A 26,916-nucleotide genomic window follows, 5' to 3' on the forward strand; every position below is an offset into this window, starting at 1 on the left:
TTTCAGTTCAGTTTGAGGGTTACTTGAGCACCTACTGTGTGTGGGTGGGCAGACTGGGCACTTCTGAGGGCAGGACCTCCACCTCATACATCTCCGTGTGCCCCGGGCCCAACATGGGGCCTGGCACACAGTGGGCACGTGCTGGACACTGGTTGCCCCTCCAACTCTCCAAAGGGAGAGCCAGGCAGACCCTGGTGGGGTGGGGAGGGTCTGCGAAGGGAACCTGAGTGTGGAATCCTGGCCGCAAGTTGGGAGGCTCCTGGATCAAAGGCTTAGGCCAGGATGAGGGGATTGATCCCAGGCTAGGTTTCCCTGCCCACTTCCCCTTCTCCCAGCTGGAAGGCCCCTGGAGGGGATTCTAAGGGGGGCAGGGCTTGAGGAATGCCTCGATGGAGGGAGACATCAGAGTCCAGTATAGACTTGGCTTCTGGTTTTTTTTTTTTTTTTTTGGCTGTGTTGGGTCTTCGTTGCTGCGCGGGCTTTCTCTAGTTGCGGTGAGCGGAGGCTACTCTTCATTGCAGTGTGTGGGCTTCTCATTGCGGTGGCTTCTCTTGTTGCGGAGCGTGGACTCTAGGCTCACAGGCTCAGTAGTTGCAGCGCGTGGGCTTAGTTGCTCTGCAGCATGTGGGATCTTCCCGGACCAGTGATCGAACCTGTGTCCCCTGCATTGACAGGCGGATTCTTAACCACTGCGCCACCAGGGAAGTCCCGACTTGGCTTCTTAAAATGTGGGGCTGCGCTTTGCAATGTCTGGGTTCTAGTCCTGGCCTCTCCACCTTCCTCACTGGACAGATCCCAGAACTTGGTGGTGACTCAGTTTCCCCTGTCTCCGCAATGGGCACAACCTACTGTGTGCAGAATTAGGAAACTGAAGACTCCCAAGGCAGCAACTTGACACCAGGTGCCACTGTCCTGCCGTCTGAGAAATCTCCAGGCTACATGGTGTCCCCATCCTGTTCCAGCCCTGCCTCTGGCCCAGACCACACTGGCCTGGGCTTGTCCACTTCCCCAGCTGTTCTGAAGGTCCTTCAGGGCAAGGCCTGGCTTCTACCCCTGTCCCTCCTAGTCTTGCCTGGGCCTGAGTCCCCAGCTGCAGCCTGGGGAGGGGTCAATCTATGTGGGCTGTAGCAGCAGCTGCTGTGGAAACAACTGAGCCGTATAATCAGGCCACCTGAGCTCTGGGCCTCCCATCTGGGCTCCAGACTCCCCTCCAGCCAGACCCAAGAGCCTTTGCAGGAAGGGCACCTGGCTCCTCCATGTCCAGCCTGGGTGGGGCTGCTGTACCTTTTAGCTGGGTAAAGGGTATGTTTTAGGGTATATTTAAGCTCAAGCACACTCAGATGTTGAATCGTGAAAAGGTTGGAAGCCCTGAAGTTTGGATCATTGGCTGTTCCTTCGAAGGATGTTGTCATCAGAGACTTTTGGACTCAGAGGTTTCAATCAGTGAATGTTGAGATCATAGTTGTAGAACTGCAGATGCGGAAGGGGACCTCAGAGGTCACCAGCCAACCCCTTCTCTAATGACTTGCTGGGTTGCCTCCTGAGGAGGGCCTGGGCCTTGTTTGGCTTAGGCTGAATTCAGGGGCCTAGCAATATGCCATAGTCACAGGAGCTCAATAAACACAGCCGACTTGAATGGCAAGTGAAGACTTCGCATCGATGGACGTTTATTTCCAACCCAAGACAGAGCTTACTGGTGTGGATGGAGCTGGCTGGCTGGGCTCAGCCTCTCACCAGCTGGGTGACCTGGGGCGAGGTAGTTCACCTTTCTGAGCCTTTGTCCTCCTCGGTAGCTTGAGAATAATAGCATCTACCTGATAGGTTGTGAGGGTTAAATAAATTAATTTGTAAAATACTTAGGACAGTGCCTGGCCCTGTTTATTATTCAGCCTGCAAAGTCAGTAAAGACCCTTTAACCCCCATTCCTGCCTCAGTTGCCCCCTAAATGTGTCCTGCAGCCTGGGTTCAATGGCACTTATTGTCACGTACTTCACATCCTCCAGTGAGGTTGGTATCATGTGGTTTTATTAATTAATTAATTTTTGGCTGCGTTGGGTCTTCGTTGCTGCACGCGGGCTTTCTCTAGTTGGGGCGAGCGGGGGCTACTCTTCATGGCGGTGCGCGGGCCTCTCATTGCGGTGGCTTCTCTTGTTGCGGAGCACGGGCTCTAGGCGCGCCAGCTTCAGTAGTTGTGGCACGTGGGCTCAGTAGTTGTGGCGCACGGGCTTAGTTGCTCCGCGGCATGTGGGATCTTCCTGGACCAGGGCTCGAACCCATGTGCCCTGCATCGGCAGGGGGATTCTTAACCACTGCGCCACGAGGGAAGCCCTTGTGTGGTTTTATAGGTGAGCAGACCCAGGCTCCTGGCCCAGGTCCCTAGCCGGCTAAGTGGTAGAGGCCAAGTTAGAAAGCAGATCTGACAGGCTCCAAAGCATCCACGTGCTCTCCTGCTGTACCAGATGGCACTGCCTGAAGACTCTAGAAATGCTGGTCCCTGCCCGACCCCCCACCCCGACCCCCCGCCTTAATCCCTGCGGCTGCCTCGGGGGGCCCAGAGGCTTCAGTGCAGATTGTCTGCCAAAACCCGCGACGGTCTAGGAAACGTCCGCTGCTGAAGCTCCAGCAGGATGTGGGCAGGGAGGCCAGTGGCCGGCGCTGAGGCGGTGGTAGCAGGGGTCAGCTGTGGGGCCGCGGGACTGAGCAGGAACATCCCACTTCAGACACTTGAGAAATTGTTTGTGGCTGTATCACTGCTGCCCTCCAAGGGGAGGCTTCTGCCCAGAGCAGCTAGGCGTGTGCTGTCATTTCTGGGGCTCCGAAAACTTCCTTGCCTCCTCCTCCAGCCAAAAGGACTTACCAGGGAACCCCGGGTGGGGCTGAGGCACGGGGACTCCACCGCAATCCTGACAGCCCCGGAGAGCGTGTGCCCTTAACCCTGGCCCCAGAGGACAGCAGCTGACCGGGAGGGGGCGTGGGGGGGGGTGCGATGTGCAGTCAGGGTGGTCACTTCACAGGACTGCTGGTCACACCTGGGCCCTAACATATGCCCTCAGGCACCTTTATAAGCTCCCTGAGCCTCGGTTTCCCATTTTCACGGGGCAGCTGGAGGGAGGGGCTGCGTGCTGCCGGCCTAGAGCGGTGCCGGGCTAGGGCCCGCTCCCCTCTTATCTGCCTTGCTGGGCCCGTGCCCCCACCAGGAGGCCCGCGGAGAATGGGGGCAGGGGCATCAAGGGGACTGCAGAAACAGGCTCCCCAGGCGAGCGGTGGCTTCTGTTTCTCTTGGCTGCTTGAACAGACGAGCCCAGTGTGCTGTGGTTATTAAAAAAAAAAAAAAAAAAGAGCTGCTGCCTCCAGCCACACAAATAGAAGTGGAAGTGTGCCTTCAAGGCCTGGGAAGTCCCACTGCTCCCGGCGTGGGCGGGGGTGGGGGTGACCCTTGCAGAGACAGAGAACACTCCTGCGTGTACCCCCTTTCAGCCTGAGGTCTCCAGGGGCTCTGAACCTGTGTCTGGATTGACACGCAGTATTTGGGGGATGACTCCTCCAGGTGGTGAAGGCAAAGGCACCCCTCCTCTGATCAGACCCCCCCTCTAGCCCCTCAGACAGATGCGGGCTCCTGCAGCAGCTCCCGTGTGCATCTCCCTCCCAGCTCTCGGTGGTCATGCTCCTGGCTCAAGGGTCCCGTGCCAGGCTGTGAGCTCTGAGGACAGGGCTGTGCCTGGCACAGGTGCTGCTCAAGAGGCACTTGCAGGACAGACATGCAGACAGCTGGATGGGTGGCCTAGGAACAGGGAAAGGTGGTCAGAAAGACTGAAGGGATCTCCCTGTCCCTGTGACATCTGGGTCACTCCAAGCCGACTGGGGGACCCTTTTGCCCAAGGACTCTTCAGAAGGCCTCTGAGGGGCCTTACAGCTCACTGGGTTCCTCCCACCTTTTCAAACAAGGAACCTAAAGGCCAGAGAAGGAAGCACCTTGTTCAAAGTCTCACAGCAAGCCAGAGACCCCACTGGAAGAGGCCCAGGCTCCCAGCCGGCAGTCACAGGCTCACGCAACCTGTAGAGTGCGTGCTCCTGAGGGTGCTTCTGGGACCCCAGGGGGACGCTACAGGGAATAGGGTTTTGTTTCATTTAAAGGAAGAAGCTTCCAACAAGAGATTATCTTTCGGAGACATCACAAGGGTTTAGGCAGAGTCCTGCCTGGTGGGCAAGGAGGGGAACAGGAAGGAGGCCACGTGGCTGAGAGGTCAGGGTGTCTGGGGTCCTGGATGCAGGATGGTGGTCACACTGTGGGGGCAGTGGGGAACTGGATACGCCGGCTCTGAGGCCTTGCTCCCTCTCCTGTGCCCTCGACAGCACGGCCCACGTGGAGAAGCTCTTGCCCTGCACTTCCAAGGGTCGGCCTGGCACAGAGAAGGGCCATCATTTGCAGAACTGAAAAGAGCACACAGGCTAGGCTGGCCTCCAGCACTTCTCAATAGTATCTATGTAAAGGTGTTCAGCGCCCAAGTTCACACTGGGAAACACTAGATTAGACAAAGGGAAATTGATGTCTTAAATGCAGAACTTCCACCGTCTGCTAGAAGAGAAAGGGCGGGCAGCCTTCCCCAGATGTCTGTGAGCAGGAACCCTCCCCGGCAGAGCGCGGAGGGCACGGAGGGCGGGCTCCCCACCACAGAGCAAGCCCTGGACTAGCTCCTTCTGGCTCTGCTCCGAGCTGGTTGGCTCCCTCAGCTGCTAGCCTCTAAGCCACTCCCCAGGCCTGGACCCCAGCCTCTCAGAGAAACACTGATAACCCAGTGGGGACTGTGCTGCGGCCGGGAGCGGCAGGGCACCCCCCCACCCCCTGTGCAGGGTCCGTGGGCCTCTCCGGAAACAAGCTGCAGCTGGCACCCTGCTCCCTGGGAGTAGCCTCTGGGGAGAAGGAGAAGCTGAGGCACGGGCCTCGGGTGGTGCTGCACCGCAGCTGTGTTTTGAGGGCTGAGTGCAGCAAGAGGAAGTTGTGAGTGGCCAGGGGCCTCCCCCTCAGCGTCTGCAGCAGCTGGGGCTCCTGGCAGGCCCGAGCAGCCGCTCTCTTCCAGCTGGGACGGCTCTGGGCCCACCACAGCCCTGGGTCCTCTCTGGTGACTCAGCAGTGGCCACAGGCCCCTGAGCTGGGCCTCTTCCGGTATAGGGACTGGGAGTAGTGAGGAGAGGAACCATGGCCCGATCTCCAAGGAGAGGCAGAGAGCTCTGCGGGGCAGCCCTGGGGACCTCCCACTCTTGGACCCCTCCTGACTCCCTCTACCTCAGAAGGACCACGAGAGCAGCTGGTCCAGGAAAAAGGACGTTTTATTTCCATAAATACTCCTGCTCTCACTCACACACTGACCCCACTTCTGCCCATGGACAGACGGATGGACAAAGCCCAATGAATGAAAGAGACACACTGAGAACTCCAGTGCAGGACCTCCCTTGGCCAGGGGCCTGGGAGCCCCCAGCTGGGGCCACCTGTCTCTCCCCCAGTCCCCCTGGAGGCCTGACAGCAAAGGGGCCAGGAGAGTGGAGTGAGACCCCCAGGAGGAGTGGGGGAGAGGTGGGGCTCCCCTCACTGGGCCCCCTGAGACGGTGACCACAGGGCCACGCAGAGAGAAAAGCTAAGAGAGTCAAACCACACACCCGAGAGTGCAAAGAGCTGGGGGTGTAGGCGTCGCCCCCCCCAGTCACCCGGTTCCTATGGAGGAGGCCTGAGCTGGTCCCGGCTCCAGCACGGCCCCAAGTTATGGCTGGGCCTTCCCATAAGGCATAAGAGACAGGCAGGGATGACCCCTCCCCAGGCTGGGGTCGGGGCTGGGCCTGAGGTCCTGGCCCTTGCCCGACAGCCATGCTTCTCCCCCACGGCCCCCAGTCCTTCCGGGGCCCATGTGCAGCACTCCCCTGCTCCAGCCTCCCACCTGTGATGAAGGTCCCCACCAGTGCAAACTGAGGCCTAGCCTCCTGCTGGGTTTGGCTCAGCAGGGGAGAGGGCAAGGAAGGAGGGGGCCACAGGGGGGAGGGGAGAAGCACCAGACCCAGGGGAATATGGCCGTGGGAACCCAGGCTCAGTGGTGGCCAGTCCCGTTGCCCCTCCTCTCCCCAGCCCCTCTCTGTTCTAGAGGCTCCCCCAGGTCTCCGGTGGGGGGAACTGGTCCACGTCCCCCATCTCGTTGTAGGTCTGGTCGCCCATGGTGAAGAGCAGCTTGTAGCGGAGACGAACCTTCTCCTGAGGCAGATATGGTGAAGGCAGAAGGGTCGGACGGGGAAAAGAGGCTGCCCCACCCCACAGCGGTGCCCTGTCACAGCCGGGCCCCTCACCTTCTGGGGGTTGGCAAGGAGCAGGACCTGGGTGATGGCTGAGGGGTGGACGATGGGGTTAAATGCTGGCAGCTCTGTGCCTGAGGGCGGCTGCAGCTTCACCTTCATGACCTGCAGACAGGAGGGCAGGATGGGGCACAGCTAGCCCTGGCTTCTCGTCCCTGGTCCCTGGGGAACAAGGCCCAGCCTCCTGCCAGCTCCTCCTCTGGGGGCCCTTCTACCCCCCAACTCCCCAAGAAGAGAGAGACAGAGAGATGGAGACAGAGGCCCTACCCCCGCCCTGGAGAGCTGGCTCCCCATCCAGCCCCAAGTCACCCTGCCTTGAGGAGGGGGGTCTGCCTATGTCACCTTGGGGACAGCTGACTGGAAAACAATGTTGCGGATGGGCTGGGGGGCGGTGCTCAGCATGGAAACCACCACCACCAGCACATCGGAGCGCCCGGGCAGTGGGTCTCGAGCGAAGTGGAAGAGGACCCGGAAGCCATGTTGGTCATACACAGTCACTGGCAAGATGCTGCCTGGCGGAGGAGAAGGGGAGAGGGCGATGGCGGGGGGCGTGGGGGGGGTGCCAAGCCTGAGCCCAAGCACATCTGACCAGCTCCCCACACCCGGCTGACCCCAGGCACTTGCTGCTCTGCTGGGGATGAATGAACAGACCCAGACCCAGGCTGTTGCTTTGACCCTGGGCAGCAGTGCAGTCAGGGGTACAGTCCGGGGCCCAGACAGGCAGGTGGACTTCTAGTGTGATGGTGAAGGCAGGATGCCCACCCTGGAACTGAGTCCCAACCAGGCTCCCGAAGTGCCGGGCGGCTGCTTCCAGAGTGCTCGAGTGAAGGGCTGCGCCTGAGCTTCACTCATGCTCTCACTGTGTGACCCTGGCACCGCCACTCTGCTTCTCTGAGCTCAGGGTCCTCCATACTGCTAAGACGGTGGCACCACTACCTAGCTCCTGGGGACACCAGGGGTGTGACACACTCGTCACAGTGAGCTCACAAGATGGACAGTGCCGAGAAGACTAGCACGTCTTCATCAGTCTGCTCACAGCCTGGTGCCGTGAGTGGCCCGTTTGCTCCTGGGCAGGAGAAGCCTAGGCTTGGACCTCAATCTTTATCCTGGTTCGGTTTTATGATCTTGGAGAGCCCCCCCAAACCTCCCCTGTCCTGGCCCTGCCTTCCCGGGGAGGGGCGCAGAGGCCATCCATGAGAAGTCCTCATGCCTGGGTCACCCTGGAGTTTAGAACGTAGTTTTGTGACACTCTGGGACCAGTGAGAAAACTGAGTCCTGGGAAGAGGAAGGGTCTTGCCCAGAGCCCCCTGCTGAGTCGGGCAGGGCTGGGAGGGGAGCCCTGCCTTCCCACCTGCTGCCCCAGATCCAGCTCCTGACAGCAGGCAAGGCGGGTGGGGCCGCGAGCTGACCCAGCCCAGCTGGTACCCGCTGTGCCCCCGCCCTACTCACTGGGTTTGATGGACTCCAGAGGCACAGTGATGTTGGCCAGCGAGAGCTCCGTCGGTGTGGGCTGCTGCAGGGGCCCAGGGGGCTCGGGGGACACGGTGTGGAGGAGGCTGGTGGCGCCGGAGCTGGACAAGCTGCAGCTGCTTTTATTCTGCAGGTCCCGGAGTGTGAGCCGGGGCGCTGGCTGCTGCTTCTCCCTTATTGGAGGGCGGTGCATTGAGAGGTGAAGCTTCGGTGGCCAAGAGATGAGGGGCACAGAAAAGGCTGGGCTTCCTGGCTGTCCCTGACGGCTGGCTCAGACGCCCCCTGTCTCTCTGGCCTTGGTCTCCTCACCTTGGAATGGGCAGCTCTTGCTCACCCCACCCACTCGGGGTCAATGCCCTCATCCCTGGCAGCCCTCTGGGCCTTCAGTCTTTGTCAGGTGCTGGCAGGCCAGCCTAGGGGAGGGCGTGTGAGTGGGGCACGGTCCCCTCTCATACTCTCCACGCCCTGCTGGATGGGCCCTGCACCTGCTGCGGTCACTGCTGTGTCCCTCGAGCCCAGGACGGCACCTGGCACACGGTGGTGCTCTGGCAGTGCTGCTCACGGGGACAGACCAGCACCGGGCCTCTCCCTGATGGGCCTGGGGCAGGGGCAGACTCCGGGCAGGGCGTGCCCTCACCACCGCACTTGCTGGGACTCCGGGGGCAGCGACTGCTGCAGGAGGGTCTTCCCCAGGAGGTCCAAGTCATCCAGACCACTGCTCGTGGGCAGGGACGTCTGCGCCGGGGGCCGACTGTCCACGCTGGGGGCCGGAGTGGGGTGGGGGGGCTCAGTGCCATCAGATGACTGTCGGGCATACAAAGGATGTGGGTGGGTGAGGCTGTGCTGAGAAGGCGTCAGGTCACCTGGCACTGCCCTGAGGCCCCTGCCCCTCCCGGCAGGAGACGTCTGGAGAAGTAGCAGCAGGGGTGTGAACAACATTCCCACCGGCCTGCGCCCCTCTCACCCCAGGGCCATCGGCGGGCCAGGCCTGGTCTGGGATTCTACTCGAGAAACCATCCCGTTCCAGGGAACTCGGAGTCACCCTCAAGAGAAAAGGAACGGGGAACCCCCATCTCAACCCAAGGGAAACCCAAGGCTGAGACATGCAGGGAAAAGCGCTGTGAGGAGAGGCCCGCCCACCTTCCTCCATCCTGGGATGGGTGCCTCCGCCCCCGGGCCACCCCTTCCCCCGGCCCTCCTGCCCACCCGTCCCTTCACTGCCCCTCAGGCTGCCTGTCCCAGCTGCTCTAACCCTGGGATGGGCCCATCCTACCTGGAAGCTGTTCCACCCAGCACCATCCAAGCCTGGGCCTGAAGGGGGTGTGGGGTCGCTTAGGCCTGCAGGGAAGCAAGACCGAGGTAAAGCAGCTGGATTCGTGAGCAAAGGCAAGAGAGCGGGGCGGCTATGTGCTGAGTCAGGGTTCCCTGATTTCTACCCTCCCCCTGCACCCCCTCCTCCGAGAGGCTCAGTTCGAAGGGGACACACCCCCTTCCCCCCTAGAGGGAACCAGCCGCAGAGCAGAAGTAGAAACCAAAGACGCCGAGAGCCCATTCCCTGGGCCCAAACACACTTCCTCTCTTGCCACTCAGAAAACAACTCAACTACTGAGGTCAGGACTTTCACCTTCGTTCATTAGCGGGCAGCTGGGAGCCAGTGGGGGTGGGGTGGGGGGGAGGGGAAGAGGGCATGGGAGATACCACGTGAGGTTCGTAAACTCACAGATCCAGGCAGGCTGGGGTCAGCATCCTGTGCCCATCCAAACTGACTGGAGGGACACCCTCTGAGCGTCACAAGGGCACTGCGGTGCAGTGAACAGGGCCCTGGGCCCAGGCCCGGCCCAGAATCTGCGGAACCGTGGGCAAGGTGCTGGCTGGGCCACAGGGCCCCTGAGCACACCACGCGGATGGCCTGGGCAGACTCTAAAGGCCCTGTCTGCCCTGGCACAGGCCAAGGCTGGCTGACTGGTGCAAAGGAGGGCAGTGGCGCTTCTGGAAGAGGCGTGCTCATCGCCTGCTGGTCGGTAGAGGGCATTAGGTCACCAGCCAGTTTGACCTCTGCCCGCCCTGAAGCACACCCCCAGCCAAGTTCACCCTGGTTTTTAAAGAAAAGCCAAGTTATCCTGTTTGTAGCAAAGCCTGAATAAGTGAGGTCTAGCCTGACAGGCAAGGGTGAGGCACGGGAGGCTGTAACTGCTGGGTCTCCACCTCTGGACATGCCTCTCTGAGAGCAAGGACAGCACAGTGGAGGCTGCGAACAGCCCCGGGTCAGGCACTGCAGACATGGGTCTCAGTCCTCACACAGCCTTACAAGGTGGACGTGGACAGAGCAAGGCCTAATTGCTGGAGCTCAAACACAGCTCTGCCACCCAGCTGTGTGACCTTGGGCTGGTGGCAACCTTCCTGTGCCTCCTCTGTAAGACGGAGACAACAGTAGCATTTGCATCAGAGGACTGTTGTCACTACTGAATGCGGTGCCTGCCCGGCGCGGGGACGCCCTCTCTGGCCGACGGGAAGTGCGTTTTGCTCACCCCACCCTCCCTCTCCCCCTTCCTGCCGCAGAACCGTTTAGGATGAGCCCCCTTTGTGGTCCCGAGGCTTCCTCCACTCCCCCGAGGCGGAGAGCTGAGCGGCTGCTGCCCTGCCACTTCTGGTTCTGGTTCCCACATTTTCTTTGCTTTGAGTAGCAACCAGAGGAAGCTGGAGGCTCAGGGCTCTGCTGAAGCGACCGGGGACAGGAAGTGCGAAGCACACAGTGCCTCGCTGGGGGCTGGGCCACACGCTCCCACTGCCGGGGTCAGGAGCTGGCGCAGGCCCTGCTGGGGAAGACGAGCCTGTGTGCGCTTTCTGGTCACTGGCCCATCTTTACCTCTCAAGCGGGGCCAGGGTCCTCTCTCCCTGAGTCACCCCGGGCTCTGAATGAAGAGGGGGCAGGTGGGTGGGACTCCTCGGCAAGCCCCCGGGCACCCTGTGGTCAGGGCCTCCTCCGGGGTGCTGGCTGACGGGCCCACACAGGGGAGCTTGACCCGGTCCGCTGTCCCCCTTGTCTCCTGCTCCTCACTCCAGGTCCTCACTTCCCGTTTCCAGCTGACAAGCCGAGTCAAAGCAGCTACGAGTGAGGCTTCAGAATCTGAGGGCCTCGTGCAAAGCCTGGTGCCCCGTCAGGCAAGTCACTCAGCCTTTCTAAGCCTTGCTCTAGCATCCGTGGACCAGGGACGTCGCCAGCACCGTCTTCTGGGCTGAGCGGAGGGTGGGCTAAGACACAGCAGCGCTCGGTGGCCGCGGTCAGGGGAGCCCCCGCCGGGACCCCGGCACACCATCGCTTCTCGGAGTCCGTCAGGTGCAGTTTTCACCTCAGAACTAACACAGGAGAACACAGTCTGACTTGGCTTCCAAGTTAGTTTCCCAACATATCCTCTGAGACTCCTGTGACAGGGTAAGGTCTCCTTGACAGAGCCCGATCACCTCTATTCCTTCACAACTTTGGGGCCATTGTGAGGAGGCTCTGAGGCCCTCCCGCTGCTACGCTCTCAGCGGGCGCTGCTGCGCCTGAAAGCTGGAAACTGTAAAACTGCTTGGCCGGCGGGGTGCCCTCTGCTTCTTCCCCAGGGACGAGCCTGCTCCCCACTGGGCTCTGGAGCCCCGACCCCGCCAGAGTGACTGCGGGCCTGGCCTGGGACCAGCGTGGCTCACAGAGTGCCTTGCACTCCTGCACGGGCTTCCCTGGAGCTTCCAGAGCTCCCCACCTCTTTCTCTCAGTGGCGAGGAAATGCTGACTTGCCTGGGGAGCTCCCAGTTCTAGGCTCTAACCTGCTACAGGGAAATCCCTTTGTTTTCCCTCAGGCCGCCAGAGCCTAGGTGTGGCTGGCTTATCAGAAGTGATGCCAGCCTTACCGTTTTTTTTTTGGGTTTTTTTTGAATTTTTTTTTTTGGCTGCGTTGGGTCTTTGTTACTGCGTGTGGGCTGTCTTTAGTTGCGATGAGCAGGGGCTACTCTTTGTTGCAGTGCGTGGGCTTCTCATTGTGGTGGCTTCTCTTGTTGTACAGCACGGGCTCTAGGTGTGTGGGCTTCAATAGTTGTGGTGCACGGGCTTAGTTGCTCTGCGGCATGTGGGATCTTCCCAGACCAGGGCTCGAACCTGTGTCCCCTGCAATGGCAGGTGGATTCTTTTTTTTTTTTTTAATAAACTTCTTTATTTATTTTTGGCTGCATTGGGTCTTCGTTGCCGTGCGCGGGTTTTCTGTAGTTGTGGTGAGCGGGGCCTACTATTCGTTGCGGTGCGCGGGCTTCTCATTGTGGTGGCTTCTCTTGTTGCGGAGCGTGGGCTCTAGGCGTGTAGACTTCAGTAGTTGTGGCACGTGGGCTCAGTAGTTGTGGCTCACGGGCTCTAGAGCGCAGGCTCAGCAGTTGTGGCGCAGGGGCTTAGTTGCTCCGCGGCATGTGGGATCTTCCTGGACCAGGGCTCGAACCCGTGTCCCCTGCATTGGCAGGCGGATTCTTAACCACTGCGCCACCAGGGAAGTCCCACCAGCCTCACCCTTTGACTGTAGGACCTGGCACAAGCTCCTTCATTTCCCTGAGCCTCAGCTTCCTCAGCTGTGAAATGGGCCTGGTGCCTATGCCCCAACCTCCAGAGGACTCACAGGAGGAGGAACACGCTGACGTGACTGCGCTCTGAAAGCCGCCTCGTGTGCTGGGGGCATCACCCCCCACCTGCAGCAGAGCCTGCCCTGCTCTGGGCCCCGCCCCTTCCTCACCCAGAGACATGAGCTCATCGTCAAGTAGGGAAACTGAGGTGCTGGGCTGCTCCAGGCTGGCCTGGTCACCAGGGCAGGTGGGCGTGGCTGGGTCAGTGGTGCCCACCGGAGGGAGATCCAGACCTGAGAGGTCCAACAAGGCCGAGGTGCTCCCTGGGGTGGGAAAGGAGAGTCAGGCCAGCCTTGGGCGGAGGACACTCAGAGTCCCTGGGGTCTGGGAGCAGCGAGCTTCCCCTCCTTGGCCACATTCCCTCTGCCCCGAATCTGCTTGCCAGGTCTCTTCTTTGGCACATAGTGTCCCTTCCTCACAGAATATACTTCCTTCTTCCCTCTTGGCCAATTGCCTCCCATCCTTTAAGGCCCCTCTTAGACTACGATGTTTCTGTGTAGTACCCCACCCCCACCTCTCCCAAACAGGGCCAATTCTAACCTCTCCTGGGGTCCCCCAGGGCTGTCACTTTACCCTGAGTGGAGCCGAGCCTGTAATGCTGATGTATCAAACCCTCCGTGCCCACTTCTGACAATTAAACTAAGCCTCGGGGGTGTGGCCTAGCCCCACACAACAGGTGCCAGACTGGTCAAATGAAAGAAAGGCCTTCCTTCTCCTGCCTGTCCTTGCCAAACCCTCGGCTCCCTCCCATCCGACTCTCATCCAGACCTCCTCCCCCGCCTCCCCGGCAGCTGCAGGCTTGGCACAGACTCCACCCCCAGCTCTCCCAGCGAGGGCCTCCCACATCTTAAGGGGCCACCAAGCTCTGTGACCAGCACCCTACCCGGGACCCCATGCCTCTCAGACTCGGGGGCCCTCCCAGCTCTCCTGCCACCTCCTCACCAGGGATGCAGGCGGCTGTGGCATCGCCGTTGACCTCCTCTCCTCGCACCAGCTGCTTGTACAGGTTAATGACCTGGGTGAGGTTGTCATTGGCTTGCAGGATCTCCGCTGCAACAGGCAGGAAGGGAGAGGCCAGGCTGAAAGAATGTGGGGGCCTCCGAGGGGAAGATGAGCACCCCGCGGCCATCTCAAGCCTCGTGGGAGGGGCCTGCGGGCAGCCCACCTCGACTCCTCAGACTCAGGCCCTCTGCGACCTGCCCTCGTCCAGTCTCCTCCATGCTGCCCCGTGCCAGCCCCCGAACACACAGGTGTGCCCCGGCCTCCAGGCCTCCACGCTGGCTCTGCTGTCTGGAGACCCCTAGATCTCTGCATGGCTTCATCCCTTCCTGCTTCAGGTCTTCTTCCAATTCACCTCAGGAGGCCCTCTCTAACCCCGAGCCCGCACCACCAGTCCCGCCTCTGTTTTTCTCCATGCCCCTTATCACCGCCTGACAAACTGCCCCGCTCACACCCTTGCTTTACTGTCTGTCTCCTCTCATCAGGCTACAAGCTCCATGAGGATTTGGCTCTGTTGATTTTGATCACTGCCATACCCCCCGGGGCCCAGAACAGTGCCCGGCATAAACAAGGCCCTCATCGATGTTACCTCCTGGGGGCCAAGGCTTAGAGGGATCTGAGCAGCAAGCCTCTTGGGTGGGGACCAGGTGCCTGGCACATGGTAGACGCTCAGGGAACTCCTGATGAATGGAGGCTGAGATGGTACCTAGACTGCTGCCCGAGAGGCCCTGGCTGATGTGGGGGCACAAAACAAGGACGAGACTCTGACGTGTGGCCCTAGCAGGAGCCATGGGGCCCAGCTCTGGAAGCGCTCAGTCCTGAGGGATTTGCTCTAGGTTTCGAGCTCACCCTTACTGGGGAGGCAGTGTCTGGAGGGAGAGAGCCTCTGGTCCACCCTGGCTCTGCCACCGTTCTGCTCTCTGGACAGGTCACTTCCCTCCCTGAGCCCCAGTTGTGAAATAGGGACAATTCTCCCTCCTGTGCGGCTTACGGGCAGTAAAAAAGGTGTCTGCGAAGGGGCTTGACCCAAAGGGTCTCTAAAGCACATCAGCCCCTGATCTCTGCTTCCTTCTTCCTCAAAGTGGAGAAACCCAAGGTCACTGCTGGAGAAGGGGGCCCCCTGGTGGCAGCTCCTTCCAACTGCAGCTCACCTAAGGCCTCGTCATTGTCCTCCGTGTCGCTGGCCAGTCGGAAAAGCGTGGGCCGCAAGCGCTCACAGCGCTGGTACAGTTCCTGGGGGCAGCAGGGCGGGCAGGTCAGGGCCGGCAGGGGCCCTGCAGTGCGTGGGGGGTGGGTGGGGGCGGGCGCACCTTCATGAGGTCCTCACTGCTTTGGGCAGCCGTGCCGCCCTGGCTGTGGTTCATCACCATCTCCGTCAGCAACTTCACGTTGTTGTTCACCTCCTCGATGGCGCTCACCCGCTTTGAGATCTTCTCCATTCGCTTCTGGTCCTGGGGAGGCATCGGCAAACGGCCCCGGAGCGCCCGAGTCAGGCCTGGACCTGAGCCAGGCACTGTCCCACACCACCCTCTGCTGGGTGTGAGATCAGCCCCTGCTAAGGGCCCCTTGGGCCCAGGACAGGGCACTCTGGTCCAAGAAGCCCTTGACCAACGCTGTGTTCACTTCCTCTCCTCTTGCCAACGCCCCCTGGACCCAGGCCTCTGCACGAGCCCATCAGAATCTCTAGGGGTGGCCCAGGAATCTGGGTTTCCAACACACTCACTAGGTGATTCTGGAGGGCCGGGAGCTAGATTTACACCTGTGGTTCTACATAACCCTCCCCCTCTCTGTGTTTGTCCCTTGAAAGGAGGTTCCCGTACTTGAGAGTGAAAGGGGACCTTAGCGGTCACCAAGTACAACTGAGAAACTAGTGCCGTGACCCCCTCGAAAGGCCACTGCAGCAGTGACCCTGCTATCCCTCTCCCACTCCGCTCACCATGCACGCTCCTCCCTTGTGGAATGAAAGGTGGGCTTGTGCTGTGCCGTCTGATACACTCGCCCTCCTTGAGAGGGGCTGCCCTTTCTCTGGGCTGTCAGAGCACACAGTCTGCCCTAAGACAGCCCCCAGTGTCTGCCCTCTGGGTCTCCGGACTGCACTTTTTTGATGACATACCCTCATCAATAAAAAAGATTTCAGCATGCACCCACAACACAGGTATACATACTTATAAAATACATGTATATTATTCTCTCTGTACGTATATGTATGTAAAATATACTATATCTTGAACATAGTAAGGCCTAATTTCCCTCTAACTTTTACAGAAGAGGTATTCAGCCTCACAGAAGCCAATGCAGGTCAGCTCGGCTGCTGGGAAATTCTTCCTTCCACACGCTGATCCTGGCTCTGCCCGCAGGGTCCCCCTGACTCGGTCAGCTCTTTTTCTGCTGTCACAGCCCTTTAGTCGGGCCACTGCGCACACGTACACACGACCTCCCTCAGTGGCCCAGCTCAACATCCCATCCCGCCACCTCCTTGCACTCTAGGCTTGGCCATCACCTCCTGCACCATCTCCTTGATGAGTTTGTTGGCTGCTCGGAGGTCCTCGGGGTGGGAGCTCTTCAGCAGGCGGGCCAGCATCTGTGGAGACAGAGGGACATGGCTGTGACAGCAGTCCTTGGGCCTGGGGTCCCGTGCTGGCTCCTTTTCCTGGTGGTGGGATGTGAATAAGTTACTAAGCTCTCCATGGGATGGCAAGGATCTACTGACACCTTACGGGGTGGCCGTGGGATAAGTGACACACTGCACGTAAGTGCTCTCCGCAGCGCCCGGCAGAAATAAGCTTTCCACAAATGGTGCGGGACATTACATTACTATTGCTAGAGAATTCTTCTGGAAGGATGTACAGGAAACTCAACAACGTTTACCCCCTGGGACTAGACTGGGTAGAAGAGGAGCTTTTACTTTTTATCCTACCTCCCGTGCTGTTTAAGTCCTTGCCCATGACCACGTGCTTCTTTAACAACAAGCTAGTAAAATTATTGTTGAGAAGGTCACAGACATAAAAACAGGCAAGCTCCTTCCTGATCAACCTACGAAATGCCCTCAAACCAACCCCAGGGCCACCAGCCTCAGGCCTGCGTTTACTAAGTGAAGGGCACTGCGTGTGCAGCACTCAGCATGTGTAAGGGCTCAACAACCGGCACCCGTCACCCACCACAGCGGCCGTGCTCAGCGTAGCCTCTGCTCCAGGGACAGGGCCGCCAGGGGCTGGAACCCGCTGACCCCCATTTGGCCTGGAGTCCTCATCTGGCCCTCCCTGAAGCCTCACCTTGGATTTCTCCTCGTCTTCAAAGATCACATTCTTGGGCCGTGGCGGAGGAAGGGGAAAGGTGGCATCATCTGGAAGCTTGGGGTCGGCCTTCACAATCCCTGCAGCGGACGGCGGTGGGGAGACCGTCTCAGGGGCTGGGGTGGAGGGGAGAGGGGGATGGGGGCAGGCAAGGGTAGGATGGAAGGTGGAGGGCAGGCTTTCTCCAGCATGCTGGCGCTGGACTTTGGGGGGTCAGGGCCTGCTCCTGAACTACCATGTCAAATAGTGTGTGTGTGGGGTCGGGGGCAGTTAGAAACCTGTATTTTGAGGCCATACCATGGGGACCAGTCTCTGACTCAACCCCATCTTTTCTCCATCCAAGCTGGCCTCAGGCAGAACCATAAAGAGGCCCCACTGGCTCTATGTTCTTGAGAAGTTAAAGGGCAGACCTAGGACCTTGCTGCCAGAGGCCCTGAAGCTGCCAGAGCCCCAGGGAGGAGGGGAGGAGGTGGCCACACCCCACCTCTGGTGCCTCACCCTGCTTCTTCAGCATCTGGTAGGCCTCTGCGATCTTCACCTCCTCAGGGAGGCCGACCGTCCAGCTGTAGAGAAGCTCCAAGATCTTGTTCTTCACCTTCTCCGACGTCCGAGAGCCCAGGTACTTCGGGGACGGAAGGGAGAGGAGGCTTTGACATTGCCCGGCCCCACTCACTGTAGTCCCAACCCCAGCCTAAACCTGGCTGCCTCCCCAGGACTCCTTCAGAAACCTCAGCCTACATGACCCTCCCACCTGACCAGCCTGAGCTCACCTCCTAGCCCTGCTGCTCACCAGCTGTGCCAGCCCTGGGTGTCCCAGTGCCCCGCCTGTTAAGTGGGGATGACAGCAGTAGCACCGTGCTGGGGACGCAGAGCTGGCACAGGTAAGGCCCAGAGCCCGGCGCCTGCTCTCGGCCAGCTCGTGGAAACCTTAACTGTGACCTCAGGAAGGAGGAGCCACCAGGCTCCGGGCTGACCAGGGAAGGAGCAGGTGTGGAACCGCTCGGCCCTGGGCTCCATTCAGTCTCCCAGCAGCAAACTCGGCAGAGGGAACCGGCTCTCACTCCGGTCATCTCCTGAGAAGAGCTGCTGGGTCATTCAGCTGCTCTGGTCAAGGGATGGGTCTGAGCAAGGATGGGCGAAGGGGTGGGCTCTCACCCAAGGGGCATCAAACATGTTCCTGCCCTAGGGGAGGACTCCTCAGGCCCATCAGAGGCTCTATCACTCAGGTTTGGGGCCTCAGCATCCAAGGCCTCAAGGAGGCCACTCTTGTAAGGTGGAGACAGGGAGGCCCTCCACTAGACACCTAGGTGGGGTGCTGTGGCCAGGTCTGCAGGGAGAGATCTCAGAGCCTGAGCAGCCTGCGCTGGGGAAGTGTTCTGTGTTCACTGCAATCATTCCTCCCTAAGTGCCAAGCAGCTCCAGAGCTGGCCGGCCACCAGGCAGCCTGGAAGCATTCTTCCTGGAAACCCAGCCGTCCCGGACTCAGCCATGAAGGGAACCCTGAGAAAGGGTCTGTGTTTGTGTCGGGTCAGGATGAGGCCAGTCACCCCTCCTCAACCGCCATCTGACAGCGCAGGTCGGAGCGCGCGCTGGGAGCACCCACCTTGGGAGACACGACCTTGATGAGCTCGTTGAGGAAGCGGAACTTGCCCACCTCGTCGTGGAACCTCTTGCCGCAGCTCTTCATGCATGTTTCCAGCACCTGAGGGGGTGGTGTGAGGTGCGGGGACCCCCAGGGAGGATCAGAGGAGGTACCCTTCCTCCCACGCCTCAGCCAGGGCCCAGAAGCCCAGGGACCGGCAGTGAGAAGGGGGAAAATGACTCTTGAGAAAAAGAGGATTCTGAAGTTCAGAGACCCCCTGAGATTGATCACCACCCTCTGGGGGACAGGGCTGGGCCACCCCGAGAGCCTGGCGATGCCCAACTCGCAGCACCGACTTAGTCCCTCCATGGCTTGGCCACATCTGAGGACCACTTGTAAATTATTTTCTTACTATTTTCCTTTGATGATTTTTTGAAACGTAAATAGGCACCATCAAACTCAGCCTTATCCTAAGCTAGATGTATGTGAAATCAGAGGACTAATATGTATTTCAGGGAAAAAAAACCCACCCAAACTCTAACATGTTAAAACAAATACATAACTATTAAAAGGAAAACTGTCTATCTACCACCGTCTAAAATCAGCTTTGCTGTATGGTTTGTTGCTACCTGACCCATGCTTGGGGGCCACAACAGTGCACTCCCTGCTCTTCTGCTACTGGCTCAGCTTTGAAACCTCTGGCCTGAGCCCAGCTGTCACCCCTTGCACCCCTGTGCTGTCCTGTGCCTGGAGGCCATCGATGGGCTGGCCCGGCCCGGCCCCGCAATGCATCTATAAACACGGAGCTCTATAAACACGAAGATTCCTGGAGGCATATACTATAGGGGTTCTGGTCGGCGGGCCTGGGGTGGGGCCCTGATTCAGCCTCCTGAAGGTCGGAGGCACAGCTGGAGCTGGGAATCCCTGGGCCGAATGACCTAGGGTTTCCTCCCCACAAGAAACCTAACTGTGCAGGGTCTGGGGTGGGAGGCCAGCCCACTGGTTCATTGGTTGCCATGGGACCCTCAGGGGCTGGGCCACACCCCCATTCTAGGCCATCCGGGCACAATTCCCTTGGGCTCTAAAGAAGAACCTGTTGGGACCCCAAAAACCCCAGTCTTGGCCCCCCCCCCCCGGTGCCACCCACATGGTCAGGGGACAGATGGCACGATGCTTCCCCTTCTCCTCACCGTCAGGGCCTGGATCGCCTCCCACTCCTGCGGGGACTGGATCTTGTGGGCCAACAGCCGGGTGGCAAGTGGAGGCCTGGGTGAGAGGAACAGCAAAGAGCCAGACTAGCCACAGAGCCCCGGGCACCCCAGGGAGGGCGGCCACACTTCCCCGCTGGAACTGCAGCCGGCAGCGGCTTCTCCAGGACACATGCAAAGGCCCAGCTCCCTCTCCAGATTGGGGCTGGAGACTGTGGCACAAGAGGGCAGGACCAGGTAGGGAGCGCAGGCCGGGGACCTTTGAAAGGCGTGAGCTCAGCCCGTTGGCCGGCTTTACTAAGAACTATGACCTGCCGTGTCCTTGGCTTGCCGTAGGGACAAGTACGGAGAGATACCCACAGCCTTCAAGGGCCCAGCCTGGGAGCAGAACATGACAATGTGCACAGAATATTCTGCTGGGAGAAGTCACGGTGGCAATGGTGACATCATCTACCAGATCATGAAAGACCTGTCACCAGTGACAGTAACAGCTAACACATACGGAGCACTTACGATGTGCGAGGCACCTCATGTCCATTTTCCTGCCTAACCTCCATAAGAGCCCCCCGAGGTAGGCAGCACTATCACCTCCACTTTACAGTCCCAGAAATGGGGGCTCAGAGGCATCTAGTTACTCGTCCAGGAGACTCAGCTAACAGAAGGGATGGGACTCCCACCTGAGCAGCTGGACTGGGGAGCACACACGTCACACTGTCTGCACGGCATCCCGAGTGGAGCGCCTATGCTCATGGGGTGTGGCGGGAGCGAAGCACACTGAGCTGTGCTCCCCAAACTTCAGTGCCACCTGGGGAGCCTGCTAACAACGTCCCCCCCAAGCTCCCTGCCGGCCAGTCTAGTCCAAGTCTGGGTGCAGCCCACAAATGGACATTTTTGACAAACACACCAGGTGATTCTAATGCAGACGGTTCTGGTTCTTCCTTGAGCAAAGGGCCTGCTGGCCCCTCCCAGCTGGGGAGCACGCAGCTCTCTGGGAGGCCCTCCCCAACAAAGCATGGGTGCTTCATCAAGCCCGGGACTACCTCCTTCTCTCTACGAGATCTTGGGGCAACTGCTGAGCTCCCTGAGCCTCGGTTTCTTCATCTGTAAGATGGGTCCAGCAAGACCCACCTCAGAGGGTGGCACACAGTGGCACTGAGTACAAAGTGCGCGCTGCCATTGTTAATTTGGGAGCACTTAAGAATGGAAACTGGGTCTCAACTCATCCTCGTCTCTGCCCAAGGCCAGGGTCTGGAGTGTGCACGGCAGGTGCTGAGTATGTGAGTGAAAGACGGGGAAGCCACCTACCCCTCAAAGTCCTCGTTGAGCTGCTCGCAGAAGCCGTTGATGCTGGCCCAGTGCAGCTCCTTGTTCAGGGGGTTTGTGGCTCTGTCTGGAGAAGAGAGGGCCAGTGGCCTGGTGAAGGGATCCCTGCCTCTCCCACTCCCTGCCCTGGCGTATGGCTGAGCGTGCGAAAAGGCCTCCCCTAGACTCCCTGCTCCGACGGCCCCGAGACCCCAGCACTGACGTCCGTCAAGTCAATGCACAGATGAGCCGTCGTCTGCGGGCTTCTCCTCGCAGCTTCTCCCCGAAGGGCCCCATGTCTAGAGATTGTGCTCAGGGGTCGTTCCCCTCCCGCCATTGTCCCAACCCCTGCTGCTGTACGCGTGTCTGCACCTCCTCTGATTCTGCTCCTGAAGTGTCCCCGTAATTCTCACGGAATTTACTCTCAGAGGAGATTCAGAGGTAAGGGAAAAAAGCAGTAGTTCCAACCTCAAGGAGCTTTGCAGCTGGGAAGTGGGCCAAGGTCAGCTAGGTTCTCAATAGAATGTGACAGAGGGAGGCAAAGGAGCCGTGGGAACCGGTAACAGGAGGAGAGGACTCAGGGGAGGCTGCCTGGAAGAGGCAACACAAGAAGCACTGGAGGGACTTAACCAGGCTGGGGATGACATGCCTCGGAACAGCTCCAGGGTTGCGGGTGAGAAGAGCTGTGGATAACAGCTCAGGGCATGGGGGGCCTTGGGAAGGAGTGCGGCTCAGGTATCGCTTCCTCCTTCCCTAACAGCGCCACCTGCCCGGGGCAGCACTGCCGAGGCAGCTCTCTGCTGTGTCCCCCAGACCCGACCTTCATCGTGGGCCCAAGTCTGCTACTGCACCGCATCCCAGCCACTACTGCACACGCCCGTAAATGCACACCCAGTAAATGAGTGAATGGATGTGGGCTCAGCTACAGGCAGGCAGGGGGAGGTTCTGGGGGAATCCGAATCCAGGAGTAGGTAGTGGCCAGGAAAGGGCCAACAGGAAGGGGTGGTAAACAAGGCCAGACAGTACCCCCCGACCCCTAACGTTGGTGAGACAACAGCTAAAAATAAACAACAAGGTCCTACTGTATAGCACAGGGAACTATATTCAATATCCTGGGATAAACCATAATGGAAAAGAGTATAAAATGAGAACGTATATATGTGTAAAAGTGAGTCACTTTGCTGTATAGCAGCAATTAACTCATTGTAAATCAACTATATTTCAATAAATTTTTTAAAAAACCCCAACGATTAAGTAGGTCACTTAACTTCCCCGAACCTCCATTTCCCCATTTGTAAAGTTGGAGCAAAATAAGAAGTGATTTGGGATGACAGCATACTCTACCCAGGGTAAGGCGTGGGGCAGCCAGAGCTGGATCTTCATCACCTCTCGACAGCCTATCTCCAAGCGTCACCCTGTGCTGGTCAGTTCTGCCCAAACCTGAGGATGGAGCCGAGGGTGTGGAGGGCACAGCCCAGGAGGTGGGACACAGAAGGATCTGTGGTCAGGAGGAGGCTGGGGACTCGGTCTGTGGCCCTGCCTACTTGGGGCCCTGTGCTCTGGTGGGAGGCCTGGAGTCCTAGGATCCCAGTGCCTGGCAGCCAATCATTTAATTCATATTTATTCAATAAATATTCTGAGTGTGGGACCACAGCAGTGAACAAGACAAAATCCCTGCCCTCTTGGAGCTCATCGCCCAGCAAAAGATACACTGACTACTCAGATAAACAAACAAACACAGGATACTGTACACTGTTGCAGAGTGCTACAAAGAAAAATAAAGCATTAAAAAAAAACAGAAAGAAAGAAAGAAAACCATAGCAGGGAGAAGGTATAAAGAAGTGTGTGTGGGGTGCTGCTTTCTGGGAGAGCTCTCAGAGGTACAGCTGAGCAGAGATCTGAAAGAAACATTTCCTCTGTGCATACAAATCTCTGTTCCAGGTGCCCTGCAGAGCCCGCCAGCCCCTGGGAGAAATGAAGCCCCTGCTGACCACCCAGGAACACCAGAAACAGGTGCCCCCCATCCACTCTGCCTCCCAGCCCCCCAGCACGGCCAGAGGCTGCTTAGAAAACTAGAACGGGGCTGGATATTGCTTACTCAATGACATCCAGCCGGGGGACCCTAAAACAGGAAGTCCCTTAGAGTGTCAGAGACATGTGAGTCTGAGTGAGGACAGAGAAACTGGTTCTAGAGCCCGCTCCTAAGTCAGAAGCCAGTGAGGAAGAAGTAGTGGCATCATGAGACATGTCTGCATCTGGTTCAGAGCGAGGGCCTCTGGGTCCAAGGAGATCTGACCAACCTCTCTGGCCCTGGCCCCCAACTCCCAGCCCTCTTACCTCTACCTGGGGGGAGCACTTTCCCCAGCAGGCAGCAGGGTAGAACACACAGGGAAGGAAGGAATTGTTTCACAACAGGGCATGACTCCACCCTGTCACTCTACAGTGGTGACAACGTCATCAGTTACCCACCAAAAGCTACTCTTCACCTCCAGTCACTGCAAGGTAAGAGCTTACCATTTTGCTAGGGCACAAAGGGGAAGAAAAAGAGAAAACCACCTCAGCCGCCATCTATCAGAGTCTAGCCTCCTGCCAAACCTGAGTGTCCTGACTCCTGTCTGTTTTTCAGATCAGACTCTTTGGCCGCTCAGAAAATCCCCACCGTTGCTAAACCTGACACTGTTCCGTAGCACCCACGGCTCAAGGCTTGCGGCCTGTCAGATCTGTCAGTGAGGGCCCTGCCCATCCCCCCTAAGTTATTGCTGAGACCTGGACACTTGTGGCGTTCCAGAACAGTCTCGACGGCCACTGAGTGCTTCCTTTCCATGCCCTCCCCCTCCACTGGCCAGACGGACTCTGAAACATCCTTGGAGACGGTGTACTTCTGGGACCATCCTCAGGATTCAACTCTGCACAAGACTGGCTTAAAAGGGGCTGGTCATAATCCCAAATCATCCTGTGCAGCTCCCTGGTGTGCCTGGAGTCAAGGGGCTGAGATGAAAGCAGACCCAGAGGACTCTCTGAGGCCCTGGTACAGATGTGACCTGAACGGGAGCAAAGACTTGGGAGGGAGCTGTCCCTAGTCCAGGGGGAAGCAAGCCGTGCTCTCAGGAGCAGAGTCCAGTAGTGGGTTATGAGAGCCGAGGATCTTCTGCAGTGTGGGACATGGAGGTCAGGTAGACAGTGTGAGGGCTAGTACTCAAGCCTAAGTAGTAGGAAATCGTGTCTGAGGAGACACAGGAGGGGATGCAGGGCCCTTTGGAGAAAACTTAGCAAGGGCTAGGAAACGAGTCTTTGGTAGGGGGTGCAGAATCTCAGGGCCTGGACTGAGGGTAGTGATAGAGAACTTGAAATCACTTCTGGAGTCTGAGACAGGACCCTCCCAAGTCTGTGGGGTTTGGGGGTTTCTCACTATGTGGCCAGAGCGCGGGGGATTCGATGGGTTAGTGGGTCCTACCTTCCTGGGCGGGGGAACGAGCAAATCTGAGTTGCAAGCTCAAGAAAGGGATAGGAGAGAGTCACGCCATGCAGCGCCAGTGAGTGGAGGATTCGGGGCTCAAGGGGAGCCTGGTCCCTCGCTCCCGGGTGTGAGGTGCAGCTCTCGGGGCCGCTCGCTTGCTTCCTCCCGGAGTCCAGGGAATGACTTGGGTGTCCGCTCCGCGGAAAAGTCTGGGCCCGAGACAGTTGGAGGGTGCTCTGTCCCGGGGGTTCTGGGCGCAGAGCCGGGCGCAGCTCACTCCTCCCCGGGGGTCGCGGCCCAGGAATCGGAAGGGTGGGCGGCGCCCGCTCCCATCGCCGGCTCGCGCAGCTGGTGGGGTCTCCCTTAACCCCAGGATCGGAGGTATGGGCTTGGGACACCGCCCCTACCGGGCCGGGGCAGGGCGTGAGGAGGGGGCGCTGCGTACCCCGCCCCCGCCGGGAAGGGGCCCGCCTAGTGCCCCCGGTTCCGGTTCCGGTCCGGCCCGCGCCCCTCCCGGACACTCACTGATTCGCGCCTCCAGAGTCTCCGGCTCCATCGCAGGCTCCATCGGCCACGGGCCCCCAGCCTCGGCACCGCCCCCCGCCGCCCGGTGCTCTCGCGGGACCTCGTCGGCACCACCCTCCGCCGATTAAAGGGGCAACGTCCGTCCCGACGCGCGGAGCCGAAGAGCATTCGGCACCATAGAGACGCGAACGAACTCGCCTAGAGCGCCACCTGCGCTCCCAACCCCTCCCCCAAGCGGCGTTAACATCGTGGGAGGGACTCGCCGCCTGCCTTGCTCACAGCGCTCTGGCCGGAAAGGAAGCCGAGGGACTCGGGGCTGAGGGCTGCACCATGGAAACCCTGCGGGACGCTCTAAATCGTTCTGCGTCACGGCGATGCCTATGATCGCTTCCGGAAGAACTTTCCGCGGCCATGTTTTTGAGGGGCTCTTAGGTCACTTCCGTATCCCTGAGCGGGTATTTCCGCTTAGATGCAAAAGTGGGAGGGTCCCTTAAAAGGGCAATGACGTACGTTGGCCGCTGTGAAAATAAGTCAAAGTTTGAGTGCTTACAGTGTTCCAAGTATTGTTTTAAGCACTTTTTATACATTTCTCTATTTACTCCTCACAACATGAACGAGGTAGTTTGTCGTAGATCACACAAGTGGCAGAGCCGGAACCCTGTACTATTTTCTGCATTCATTCTGCAATCATTTCATGCACTCTGTATTCGCCTTGCTCTGGGACAGGCGCTGGAAGAGAAAGGCAAGTCCAGATATTTATTACACAACGTGGTAGGGGAAGCCCACGGGGTAATGGCAACACAGGAGGGGCCCTCTACCCCAAACTGGGGTGGGTATGAGGGAGGTGCTCTCTTGTCAGGGGAGGTTTCACAGGGGAGGTGATATTTAGCTGAAAGACAGTCAGAATTCTCCAGGTAAACCTGGTGTGAGAAGATATTCCAGGTAGAGGGAACCAAACGTTTCAGGGCTCACAGGAGAGAAAGAGTATGATGAGGTCAGATAATTGAAAGTATTTCAATTACGCTTCAGAGGATGTAGGCCTGGAAATACGCTGGGGCAAGATCACGCAAGTCCTGCAAGTTTAGCTTTTTTTCTTGTGAACTATGTTGGAGATGTCCTTAAAGAGTTTCACGCGTAGTGGTGACAAAGTCAGGCTTTTGTTTTAGAGAGGTCCAGGCGGCAACAGTGGGCGGAAGATACTGCTGGGTGCCAGACTGAAGTCAGGCAGGGCAGAATGAATAGACTTCCTAGCCTCTGCCTTTTCTCCTGCCGTTTCTCCTTCTATTACAGACCCTTTTCATCTGTTTTCCCACCCGCGGCCCCGGGGAGCCCGGTTACCGGCTTACCCGGGTCCGTTGCATTCTGTCGCCCCCTGGCGGTCCGCCGGGGAACTGGTCCGTGGTGTCCTCTCGAGCCTCTTGGTCTCCGGGAGGGTTAAAGCGAGACCGAGACAGGGAACCTGGCGATTCTGGTTCTGCTCGGCCGTCGCCCTGGCAAGCGACCTCGATTCACCTTGTAGAACGGAACTGACCTCATTAGGGAGTTGAGAGGCATGTGCTGGGTCAGTTTTTCCCTAAACTCAATCATTCAGCCAGCTGGGACGCTTTTCTAAATTCTCCCCCACAGGCCATTAAAATTATACAGGAAAGTGATATGTATGTTTACTGCATTACTCAATAAAAGCTGTAACATAATATGTACTTAGAGCTCTTTTCCTTTGTTTCTTTTATTACTGAAATGAATTATTACAGAAATAAAATGCAACCGCATTTACCGCATTGATTTAGGGGCATATACACACTGTCAAGACTCACTTTTTAAAGACGGCATAGATTTGACCAGGGTTCAAATTCTGACTTGACTTCTTTCTAAACTGTATGACCTAGGACAAGTCACTTAGACACTCTCTATCTCAGGCTTCTCATCTGAAACACGGTTGTGAGAATTCAGTGGAAGGGTGTCTTCAAAGTGAACCCCAATAAATGCTCTCCACCCACTTTCTCTGCTGGACTTTTCTCCTTAGCACTTATCTGTCTTAGCACTGTCTATTTCCTTTCTTCATCGTGTTTTCTGTCTTCCTCCCCCACTGGAATGTAAACT

At 58.5% G+C, this 26,916-nt stretch overlaps 1 protein-coding gene across 8 annotated transcripts; it reads right to left on the bottom strand.

Moving 5' to 3' along the window:
* Positions 1-5,310: 5,310 nt before the first annotated feature.
* GGA1 (golgi associated, gamma adaptin ear containing, ARF binding protein 1) lies at positions 5,311-25,215 on the bottom strand. 8 transcript variants are annotated; one of them, XM_057557087.1, is made up of 18 exons: positions 24,817-25,215; positions 22,179-22,274; positions 20,838-20,922; positions 19,515-19,590; positions 18,346-18,444; positions 17,241-17,364; positions 16,722-16,858; positions 15,950-16,030; positions 14,760-14,900; positions 14,601-14,682; positions 13,393-13,500; positions 12,561-12,713; positions 9,080-9,144; positions 8,444-8,712; positions 7,786-7,979; positions 6,679-6,848; positions 6,331-6,441; positions 5,311-6,238 (listed from the first exon to the last, which is right to left on the bottom strand). In XM_057557087.1, exons 1-18 carry the CDS (start codon positions 24,857-24,859, stop codon positions 6,128-6,130), a joined length of 2,145 nt encoding a protein of 714 aa, XP_057413070.1. In that variant the 5' UTR covers positions 24,860-25,215; the 3' UTR covers positions 5,311-6,127. The 8 variants fall into 8 exon arrangements, with proteins under 8 accessions (XP_057413070.1, XP_057413071.1, XP_057413073.1 ...); XM_057557088.1 differs by having other exon boundaries at positions 16,722-16,822; positions 24,817-25,213; XM_057557090.1 differs by having other exon boundaries at positions 8,444-8,610; positions 24,817-25,213.
* Between the last annotated feature and the right edge of the window lie 1,701 nt (positions 25,216-26,916).

Source organism: Balaenoptera acutorostrata, chromosome 11, assembly GCF_949987535.1.
Source record: "Balaenoptera acutorostrata chromosome 11, mBalAcu1.1, whole genome shotgun sequence".
In the NCBI taxonomy this organism is placed as follows: Eukaryota; Metazoa; Chordata; class Mammalia; order Artiodactyla; family Balaenopteridae; genus Balaenoptera; species Balaenoptera acutorostrata.